This window comes from Pyrus communis, chromosome 1 (genome assembly GCF_963583255.1).
Source record: "Pyrus communis chromosome 1, drPyrComm1.1, whole genome shotgun sequence".
NCBI classification, from domain to species: Eukaryota; Viridiplantae; Streptophyta; class Magnoliopsida; order Rosales; family Rosaceae; genus Pyrus; species Pyrus communis.
In genome coordinates, this window is record NC_084803.1 from 20863450 (window position 1) to 20875129 (window position 11680).

The 11680-nt window shown below is 36.2% G+C and overlaps 1 protein-coding gene and 1 pseudogene across 3 annotated transcripts; one reads left to right on the forward strand and one right to left on the reverse strand.

The window, feature by feature from the left end:
- Window positions 1-346: 346 nt before the first annotated feature.
- Window positions 347-5791, forward strand: LOC137715238 (U4/U6 small nuclear ribonucleoprotein Prp31 homolog; annotated as a pseudogene).
- Window positions 5792-7577: 1786 nt separating this feature from the next.
- LOC137747060 (uncharacterized) lies at window positions 7578-10851 on the reverse strand. 3 transcript variants are annotated; one of them, XM_068487082.1, is made up of 3 exons: window positions 10577-10851; window positions 9371-9867; window positions 7578-8655 (listed from the first exon to the last, which is right to left on the reverse strand). In XM_068487082.1, exons 1-3 carry the CDS (start codon window positions 10593-10595, stop codon window positions 7798-7800), a joined length of 1374 nt encoding a protein of 457 aa, XP_068343183.1. In that variant the 5' UTR covers window positions 10596-10851; the 3' UTR covers window positions 7578-7797. The 3 variants fall into 3 exon arrangements, with proteins under 3 accessions (XP_068343183.1, XP_068343176.1, XP_068343168.1); XM_068487075.1 differs by having other exon boundaries at window positions 9371-10022; XM_068487067.1 differs by having other exon boundaries at window positions 9371-9952; window positions 10577-10850.
- Window positions 10852-11680: the final 829 nt, after the last annotated feature.

Below are 11680 nucleotides of genomic sequence, written 5' to 3' on the forward strand. Positions count from 1 at the left end.
TGAGTGCAATTTTTTTTTTACATAGAAATGGATTTAAAAGAATTTATAAAATACTTAAATTAAGAATATACCTGGAATATACAGTTTAATTAAAAGTAAAAACATTTTAATCAAAAGTTAAAAAATAACAGATGTTTAATTTAGAAAAATCTAAAATAAGGCATTTAATTCTAATTTATCCTTAATTTTTTGAAATCCTAAGAAATCGTAAAAAATCCATAAAAGAAGTCCATACAAATCCATACAAATCTATAATAAAAATCCACACAAATCTGTCAAAATCCATATAGAATTATAAAGTCTTTAAAATCCTTTGAAATTTGTTACTTAAAAAAATCTTTTAAAACCCTATGAAATCGTACACCCCTAAGTTTCCCGCTCTCTCTTGTTCTTCACCGACTCAACCTTTAGAGTTATCACGGTTCACCCCTCTTCTCTCTTTTGTTTTCAAATCCGATTGCAGCCCCAATTTGTTCTTCAATCGGCTCCCTTCCCGCAGGTATCCTTTATCTTATGATATCTTAGTTCTTTAAATTTCTATTTCTGATTTAATTACGGTTTTCTGATTTTTTTTGTCGTTGTTAATTTGGGTTCTTAATTTATGAATTGTGCGCTGAGAGTTCATTAGGGATTAATTACGGTTAATAATGCTAACATGTTGTGTTCCTGTATCAAACTAATCCTTCTGGACTTTGCCAGTTAATTAGGGTTGGTTTTTTAGCTGAATTGAGTTAGGTTCGAAAAAAACCATGCTTTCCGAATTCCCATTTTCTTTGTTAGAAACCATTTTTAGTAGGAAATTCTTATGACTAAACCACTGGAATAGAGTTAAATTTCATTTAGTGCATAAAATTTCCTTTCACGTACTGTCGGCTTTTGCCGTCTCCCGTCCCATTATTTTTGTAATTCGTTAGAGTTTTCAGTACATTTTTGGAAGCTTCTGAAGTGCTGAGTTTTGATTTTCAGATTGATTACGCACCCATTGTTGGAAGCTTGCGGGCTTGAACCTGAAAGAATGGTGAGTTATTTATTTGTTTGTTTTTTGCTAATGTTAATGGTTTCTCAGTTGCACTAAAATCTACTTGGTAGTTTAATGATTGAACAATTTGTGAAATTGTCCGATCATTGTGTGTGGAGGAAGCTACATAATTTGACACATTTATGGTGTAATTGCAGGCGACACTTGCGGATTCATTTCTTGCTGACCTTGATGAACTATCAGACAATGAGGCCGACATTATTGTGAGTAAATTCTGTCTTTCATATGAGAAAATAATGACCATAGAGGCTAGTCAGTGAGATGTTCAAAATTCATATCTATCTCAACCTCTACACTAGTCATCACATAATTTGTTTCTTTTTTTTTCTCAGGTTAAAGATGATGCTGATGCTGGAAATATGGAAGAAGATGTTGATGGGGACTTGGCTGATTTAGAAACATTTAATTACGATGATCTGGACAGTGTTTCAAAATTGCAGAAATCACAAAGATGTATATAATACAGGTTTGTTATATATGAATGCGTTATTTTCTTCATGCGTTATTGGTATTGAAATCTTTATGTTATTTGTGTACAAGCTTTATTGCTTAATTGTTTCACTTTATCCATAGCTTCTTATTTCTTATCATTTTCTTTGATGCGTGGTGGGAGTAACTTAATGGGCTTAGTATTTTAAATTGTTCATCATGCTGATACATGTACTTTGTATATCTAATGTACTTAAGTTTCAACATAGTTTTTTCCTTTTTAGTCTTTAGGTTGTCGTTCGGTACCCTTCTGTGTTTCCCCACCCCTTTTTTTCTATTTTTTATCCTGGCATATTGGCATGTAATGGGAATTCGGTGTTTCAATTGCAGAAAGTGGAAGGTGCACTGGAGAAGGGTTCTGCTATGTCAAATCATGGAATAGTTTTGGAAGATGATCCGGAATACCAGCTGATTGTGGACTGTAATGCTTTGTCTGTTGACATTGAGAATGAAATTGTAATCATCCATAATTTTATTCGGGACAAGCATCGCCCAAAATTTCCAGAGCTGGAATCACTTGTGCATCATCCAATTGATTATGCTCGAGTTGTTAACAAAATTGGAAATGAAATGGACGTAACCATTGTTGATCTGAAGGGGCTTTTACCTTCAGCAATTATTATGGGTGTGTCAGTCACAGCATCAACTACAAGTGGCATGCGATCTTTCTGTTGATTCAGCAAAGAAGATGGTGCTTGATTTTGTTGAAGGTAGAATGGGTTTTATTGCACCGAATCTTTCTGTTATTGTTCGTAGTGCTGTTGCGGCAAAACTTATGGAGACAGCTGGGGGTCTCACATCCTTAGCTAAGATGCCAGCTTGTAATGTTCAGCTTCTTGGTGCTAAGAGAAAAAACCTTGCCAGATTTTCGACTGCAACATCACACTTTCGTGTTGGTTATGTTGAGCAGACAGAAATTTTTCAATCCACACCCCCTTCGTTGAGGATGCATGCTTGTCGGCTCTTGGCTGCAAAATCAACACTTGCAGCACGGGTGGATTCCACAAGAGGAGATCCATCTGGGAACACTGGAAGGGCATTTCGGGAGGAGATTCATAAGAAAATTGAGAAATGACAGGAGCCTCCTCCTGCGAAGCAACCTAAACCACTTCCGGTTCCTGATTCTGAACCTAAAAAGAAGAGAGGTGGTCGTCGACTAAGAGAGATGAAGGAAAGGTAGTATATTGTTTGTGTTGTTTTATACTTTATTTCAGTTATTGTTGATTCACAAACTGATATTTACTTCTACAGGTATGCGATAACGGACATGAGGAAACTGGCAAACAGGATGCAATTTGGTATATGATGAGTCAATATTATATTATATATTTCATCCTATTCTTAGTATAATTTGGTAATTATTTTGGTAGAATATTGATACTTTGCTTTATATTCTCAACGTATGACATTAGACGTCCTCTGGAGCAAAACATGACCAAACGGACGAATTTTGGAGTGAATTAAATTGGAGGACGTTCGTGTGTTCCTTAGCTTGTTCGTGTCAAAATCTTAGAAATTTCTACCAAGCGGTTATTTTCTGGAGATTAAATGAAGGAGCAGTGCGCGATGCTGGAAATTGACGTTTCTGGTTTTAAACTGCATTTTTGGAGCCCAAGATGACCTCAGATGGGTTCGTGGCCTTCTGGAGAAGTGTTCAGAATAGTCGAAGCGTTAAATCCAGCTATTTTGAGCCAGTTTTGGAGCTGATATGGGTCTAAAACATGGCTGTGCAAGATTTTGGGCGAATTTACCAAATCAATTTAAGATTATGTTTCCTATTTTATTTTAATTTATTTAGTTCCCTAATCTTATTCTAAGACCATTTTTATTAGGAGGGTTTAATGAGGGTAGTATAAATAAGCATTTTTGGCAGACCTAGGGTTTGGGGGAGTCAAGGTAGAACGCATGCAACTTTTGGAGAGAAGATTTTGAGCAAAGTTTAGACATTTTCAGATTTTATTCTACAAGGTGTTGTCATTCTTTTTCTATTTCAATAAAGACTATGATTTTTAGTATGAATATGCGTAACTAATTCTTTTTACTAGGGTGAGGCCATGATCCTTAGCAAGAATATGTAGTCTCTTTTTAATTTGCTTATGAATTTATGCATGCAAGTTTTGGATTGTTAATCACTGTGCTTTAAACTATCTATTTGTCTTAGTGATTCGCGACCATTAGGATATTTGGAAAAGTTTTGATGCAATTTTGGCGGAGGATTGTCCCTAAAATTGACTAAGGCTTCTTGTGGTTAGTATGTGTAACCTCTTAGGATGGATGACACGTTTTAAGGGTTATATGGTTTTTTTTTAAAAGATTTTCATAAAACTTAATGAGTCTTGCATGTTCACATTCGATCTGAACATCACGGACGGGTTGCATGTTAGATATACGTTCTATGTTGGAGGTTCCAAGTAGGATATACTCTAGAAAAACCTAACCTTCAAAATCTACATGTATGGTTCGTAAGTAATTTAGAAAAGTTACATAGGATTGTTAGGGTGACGGCGGAACCCTAGTACTTTCTCACTTTGAATTCTAAAAATTGTTCCTTTTATCTTTCTTTAAAGTTGTGGTTTTTAAGTAATCTTTTTAATTAAATTCATTTTTCTTAGTTTAGGTCATTAAATCACCTCTTTCAAAAGAGAAACTTTGCTTTAATTAATTAGTTGAGAATTGATTTCACTTTGATCTCTTTAAATTAATCCTTGTGGAGAACGACCTTACTTGAGCCAATTATACTACAATAATCTTGTTTCTCTTGCAAGTATTTTAGGTGTTTTTAACCCTTTTACGCAGGTGGTAAAAATCCTATTAGTATACCAGAAGAGAGTTCCTTGGGTAATTTTCTAGGGCTCCCTCGCACAGCTCTTCTAAATTTCAAATAGTCTTCAAGATCCCTTGTTTTCAATTATCTAATAAATCACTTAATGAAAGTAGATTATCTTTCCATGGAGGACTCCCAGTAGAGAAAGCCTTAGATTGGTACATTCAAATCTGAATGGCCAAAAAAGGAGGGGAAGGAGACCATCTTACCTACAGTATCATTTACATTCTTACACATCTTACAGTATGAGGAGCTCAATTGTTCATTAAGATGGTTCCGATGTGAGCCCCGTTTCCATTTACATGAAAGACTATATCTTGATTCTCATTTTGTTGTGTTCCTTGATATTTAATAGGGGATGGACTGGGTGAAGGTTATGGAATGCTTGGTCAGGCTGGGAGCCGCAAGCTGCGTGTATCAATGCGTCAGAGCAAACATGCCGCAAAAGTCGCTAAGAAGTAAGCTTTTCCTTGTTTCCTTTAGTTATGGTTTTTCTTTTTCTTTCCAAGTGAACCATTGTCAATCTTAATGCAGAGTGTCATTTATGCAAAAATTCTACATTGCTCATTTCTGGCCGTTATATCTCGGTCGTTGGATCGTTGACTTGACCGAGGATATAACAGCCAAAAACCCTGGTGTATAGACTACTTGGGACCATACTAGGAAATCCTGTCATTTATAATTGAGTTGTGCTGAATTATACCATTGATCGGTCAAAGTGTGAGATAGACCCTCATTGATATCATGAGCTGCTTATTCTTATCAGGTTCAAGGAAAAGCTTTACGGAAGCAGTGGTGCTACATCTGGACTAACTTCAAGTTTAGCGTGTACGCCTGTGCAGGTTGACGTCACTTCTTACCTTGCACTTGAGTTTCCAAGCTTAAGTGCCATAGAAAGTTTTTCGGAATTCATAGTCTTAACAATCATCATTTTTATGCAGGGGATCGAGCTCTCGAATCCACAGGCTCATGCACACCAGCTTGGCGGTGGAGCTCAAAGCACCTACTTCTCTGAGACGGGAACATTTTCAAGAATCAGGAGGATCTGATCCAGATCCAGATCCATACAAAGGAAGTTTTCATGTATCCGGGAGAATTCGCTGGTTGCCAATACCGTGAACGCTGTAGCCAAAATGTGTAAATGATTTTACTAGATGAAGTCGTGTTTGCTCGTTGTGATATAGTAGGTACTGACCTTCGGTGGATGGTAAAAGGTGGAGGATGTTACTTCAGAGATCAAAATATTTTGTTTTTCAGAAGACGTCCTAATTCAAGCTGTGATAGGTGCTTTCGGGAATAAATCATCTGTACTTTCTTGCCCTTGCCCTGCCTATTTTTTGTGCATTACAAAGTTCTTGGATTAATTGGTAACGTTTCTCTCAGAACTCAGAAAAATGTTTATTCATATTTTAGTCTGCAATAACCAATCAAAATTAAGTTTCTGTGGATTTTATAAATTTTTGTAGTAGTATTATTAGCCTATTAGGTAACTACATCGTGAAGGTCTAAATCCTTTAGCCATCAAGAATTTGTTAAGTTGGTAACGATCATTCACTTTTCTAGGAAAAACTTACATACGTCAATTCTACAAAACAACGTACATAGCACCGTGCATTATGTGTCCATGAAATAAAGACATAGATAAAAACTTACAAGTTTTTATTTCATTAACACAAAATGTCACTGTAGCAGTGTACTTGTATCATATAAGTCTCCCAATTCCAGGCGCACCATACAATTTTCATATTGGGATCACAATGACATTCTAACTAATCATCCCGTAATACTGTACTGGAAAGCTTTCAACTCATGAGCAGATTTGAATTTGAGGCTACTTTCAACTTCCAGGAAAACCTTGGCACAATACCAACTACTAAGGTAATGTAATTTATGAAAAATAATTTTTGTTTATCATTTTTCTTCTTTACATAATCTTGACTTGTGGAAACATCGGTGTGTTGGAGAGAGGAGTGTAAATCACTTTCCTCGTATATGGGCGACACACGTTATTCTTAGGACCAATAGTATGTTGTATCAAAAGTTGGCATTCTTTTCTTCCAAGCTCAAATCCTAGTATTCTTGAATTTTAGAGGACTAAACCAAACTTATTACGATTGCCAGTTAATCGTGTTCTGGGACATGTTACATTTTCAAAGAACCTGGAAAAAAAAGGGATCAAAGGAAAATCTTCAGTCACACTCGCATAAGAACTTGAAATAACGACGAAATTAAGTGATACAACAACAGTAGCAATAAGCCTTATCACACTAAGTGTGGTCAGTTGTATGAATTCTAGAATGTCACTGTGCTTGGTTTTGTGTCAAGTCTTCCGTTATCTCCAAGTACTCTGTGTCTTTTCTTAAAGTCTCAAGTCTTCCTAGGTCTTCCTCTACCCTTTTTACCCTAAATCTTATCCTCATAATCACATTTTCTAACCGAAACATCTGTAGGTCTTAGGTTCACATGTCCAAATCACCTTAATCAATTTGCTCTCATCTTATCTTCAATTGCGGCAACTCCTAGTTTACCCTGAATATCTTCGTTCTTAATTTTGTCCTTTCTTGTGTGCCCACACATTCAACAAAGCAATCTCTACTCGGTTACACTCATCTCCATGCTATAAAGCATTCTCATCTCCACATACCTCACATTCCATGCCATAAAGCATTGATGGTCTTGTTATCGTCCTATAAATTTTTCTCTTGAGCTTCTGTGGCATGTGACGATCGCACAACACACCTGATGCACTATTCCAATTCTTCCATCCAGCTTATATTTTATGATTGAGGTCTCCATCTAATTCTCCAAATCTTTTGCAAGATAAATCCTAGATACCAAAAACCTTCACTCTTTGGTACCTCCTAATCTCAAATCATCACCTCTATCTCTCTCAGGCAAAGACCTTTAGATTCCAACACTTCCAGCCAAAGGTTAAGCTTCACATTTATTCCCTCATGTGCTTCATTTATATCAACACTATATTATCTACGAAAAACATACACCAAAAGATATCATCTTGAATATGTCTGATTAACTCATTCATTACCAATGCAAAATGATAAAACTTAAACCCTAGCCTTGGTATAAACCTATGATTCATGCAATTTTGTATTTCACTCTTATTCTTGTAGCTAGGCACCAAAGTGCCTTTTAGCCGCTCATTTAGCATCTTCTCCGTTTTCAAAATCTTCTTGAAAAGGTTTGTGAGCCATGTCAACATCAACATATTTGAAAAAGTGTGATAATAGAAAAAACTTATGTGATAGCAATATGTTTAAGAGGGGTTTACCGGCGGTGCTTGAGACTGAAACATTCTACAAAGCCGTCACCGTTTCTTCTGCGTGCAAGTGGACCATATGCTTTCCATTTACAGTAATACAACCACCAGGGCAAGCCAGTGAAAGAATATTAATACATAAGATACACAGATGATATAAGAGAGAGCCTATATTCGTTTCCACCCGCTCCACCCCTGAGGAAGTTTCCACTTTCTATGCCAATATATCGACACTCTTGACCATAATGGGAAACCAAAATTGTAATCGAGCGGCCGATCAGCTGGCCCTCCTACTATCAACGGCAACCATACATATCTTGAGTCTCTCAAGTCCGCTGGGTTCCATCTATCTGCCATGAAGATAAATGAACCTGTAAATCCCGGCACAGGAAGCACAAATGTGCTCTGTGCAAAAAATGTAGCAAGTTGAGACACTTTGTTCCCTCCAGCACAGGGGTTTCCCATGAACTCCCATGGCCCCATGACTGACTCTGCTGCATGCGCCAGTGCCTCATTAGGAGCCCATCCAGTGCAGCCTGAAGTGATCATGTAATAAGTTCCTTCATGCTTGAACAGAGCGGGGGCTTCCCGATGTTGTCCCACAAGAATTCTTCTCACAGTGTTCGTCACGTCAAGGTAATCTTCAGTCAGTGGTCCAATATGAAGTTCACTATTGTCATCGGAGGAGTATATTAGATAAGCAATACCATCATCATCTTTGAAGATTGTCATGTCCCTACTATCAAATCCATGGGGTTGTTTGCTGTAGAGATAATCAAAAGGACCAGTTGGGTAATCACTAATGGCAACGCCAACGGAAGCTTTAGTATAGTTAACATCATCAATGTGCATCCACATAACGTACTTCCCTGTATGGTCATTGTAAATCACTTTCGGCCTCTCAAGAACATTGGATTCGTGGAGATCATGTGTTTCATTTGCTTTTTCTGCTGCCAATACGAGACCTTCATTTTTCCATTTCCATAAGTCGTTGGAAGAATAGCAACCCACTCCTATGATGTCAACCTAAATGAAAGACAAGATATAACTTCAATGCTTGAATGAAAAAAAAAAAATTCCATCCGAAAAGAAAAACAGATGAATCAAAATGGACTCTTAAGTGCAGCAATGGTGAAAAAGTATGCATCTAATTACGATGCTACATAACTAAGTCTAGAATAGCAACACATGGCTTACGGGAAACCTAACAATACTTACTAAAAAAAGCTCCATACCCCTCACTAAAATAAGTGAACCGTCTATTTCATAAACAAATTTTCAACACGCGACTATTTTCAGCCCCCAAAATCCATATTGAACAACTAAAACTACTCTAGTTTTAAACAAATACCAGATGTCATTTTTAGTGGACGCAAAGTTAACTAATACGAAAAAGTTCCATGCTTTCTAACTTGACACTGATGGAGTTTTCATATCCCACTTCTGGTAAGATAGTTGTCATTGCTCTTTAACCTGAATAGCAGCTATAATTCCATAATCTAGAGTTGATATTAACTAATATGGAGGCAACACTCTAAATTGGATTCATTTCAGTCAGCAGCGTAGAAATAAACTTGGTTTTCAAGGGTAAGTATTCACGGATAAATCACGTATGCAAAATGATCTAACAGTTAATGTGTGGAAAATAGCAATTTCATCCCTAACAGAAACAAGGACTGACATTTTATAGCAAAACCATAGTTGGAACTTAGGACTATTCAGAGGAAGGTAAATCACTTACCCGAGCTGCTCCTCTTTTGTGAGCATGGTATGTGGGTCCATCTTTATACTCCCCATACCAATAGTATGTCCTTGATTTTTCATTGAATAGAATACCACCTCCATGGGCTTGAATAGGATTTCCATCAGTATCCAACCAAATCCTCCCAGGGTAAAAGTAATAGCTATCATTTCCCGTGTCCTTCATTGGATCAATGGCAAGCTTCTGGGGAAAGAATACGTGTCTAATTTGAGAATTCTCATCAAGAAATTCATCAATCAGAGTAGTTGGTCGCCTTGGTTTTCTTTTTGCAGCACGTGGGGATCGCTTTCTCGGTGGAGGAATTTGAATATTTTCCTCTTCCACCTGTTCAAGTTCTTGGAACTGTGGGTGGTGACTCGCTTGAAATTGAATTTCTCCTCCCAACCAATCCTTTTGCCGAACAAGAGCGTACAGTTGAAACATAAGAAAACATCCCACCAAGCTCCACACCACAGCAGACGTTGAACATCTACTCCCTGCATTGCAACGGAAAGCGGTTGGTTTCCTGTATTTGTTCCTCATCCTCATTTTCTCTTCCTTTTTATTCTCTCCAAGACAATGCTGCAATTAACAAAATGAAACCTATGGATATCCGGCCAAATACAAGTCACAGGCTCACAACCACGCTAGCCTATAATGTACGGAAGTGGTCAATCCGCTTGAAAATTTATGAAAGAAAAAAATTCAGCACAATTAGGACCGTAAGAACCTCAAATGATTTAGAATTACAATTATTTTCATTGTGATATGCTGTCATTAACTTTAGAAAAATCCACTGTCAACGAGCTGAACGTGCATAACTCGATTCTACTCACCCGCCCTTGTCCAGGAAATCGTAAAACGACAACTAGTATTCATATTGATAAACTAAACAAGACAATAAAATTGGATTTACCAAATGGCAAAGTTAAGTTTACTGCAATACCATTCATTACAATACTAACAGAGCTAATTGCAAATTACACAACCAAGAATTGACAACTGAAACCATTGACTTAAACCCATTTCAGAAATAGATTGATTCAACCTAAACAACTCAAAACCCACTTGAAAAATTCACCTAAAAACCCCACCAAGCACCACAGTTTAAGAATCCAGACATGGGTTTGCTAACAAAGCAATAAATTTCTAAACTTTCACCACCCCACAAGCAGAAAAGTGACAAAAATGAAAGAAATAACTTACCTGAAAACATCTGAAGCATGAGTTGTTCTAACAATATTTGAATAAAGTGGGAAGCAAAATCCAGAGACAGCAGAGAACAAAATTATGGGTCTTCTTTGTCTGATGAAATTGGATCTGAGGTTGATGTTGATGATGCTGACCTGGGACCAAATAAGGTCTTTGTTGTTTGAGAAAGTGGGAGAGATATACCTGGAAGATTTTCAAAGCAAAATTTTTCTTCCCGGATTCTGAATTAAGTATTTACTAATATTTACTTGATGATGAGCAACCGATGATTTCTGATAGTTGATTAATTGGGCCGCCATTAAATCTTGCCTTTACTTTTTCACAGAAAACACGACAGGTGTCGTGAGACCGAGTTCACGCGTGGAACTCCATACTATTCAAGGTAGATATGGCAATTTAATTCAATACAAACGATACGAAGCAGCGAGTTTTTTGTTTATTACAGTACTTAATTGGGTTGTTATCAGACAACACGATTAAGCTGATTGGATTCTTAACAGATTTACCTGCAGGTAACTTGTGAATAACCTGTTTTAACTTAAAAAATAAAAATAAAAACTATTTTTGACGATTTTAAACTACTAAAACAAACTTACTATAAAATAAAAAATAAAATAAAAATAAAAATAAAAAAACAATAGCCATATTCTATATATTGTATGTTGAATATGTATTATTCAATATAAGTTTAAAAAATATTCAAGTTTTACTTATTTAATTTTGGTATGAGAGTTTTTTATTATCTTTACTACTAGGATAAACTTTACTTGACATGTTGTTCATAATTTAAATCAACTAGTATAGTATAGGTAGAAATACAGACTTTCAATTTTAGGGTTAATGGCCTAACAAAGTTTTTTAATCTCTCTCACTCAATCATATTTTAATCTCTCTCATTCAATCATACTCATAAATGTTTTATCCTCTCAGAAGTGAGATTAAAAAAATATAAAACACACTAAAAATAAAAATATCAAGTAATTTAAAAATACCAAACACATTAAAATTATTATAATAATTAATTTACAAGTGCGAAAAATGTGAAAAACATGCGAACGCTAGTGATCACATCATCTACGCTTTGAGAATGGGCACATT

Coding starts and splice junctions, on each gene's coding strand:
- LOC137747060 (XM_068487075.1), bottom strand. CDS start 9,919: ATGAGGATGAGGAACAAATACAGGAAACCAACCGCTTTCCGTTGCAAT. Junction 8,656..9,370: donor ACAAAAGAGGAGCAGCTCGG/GTAAGTGATTTA, acceptor TCTTTCATTTAG/GTTGACATCATAGGAGTGGG.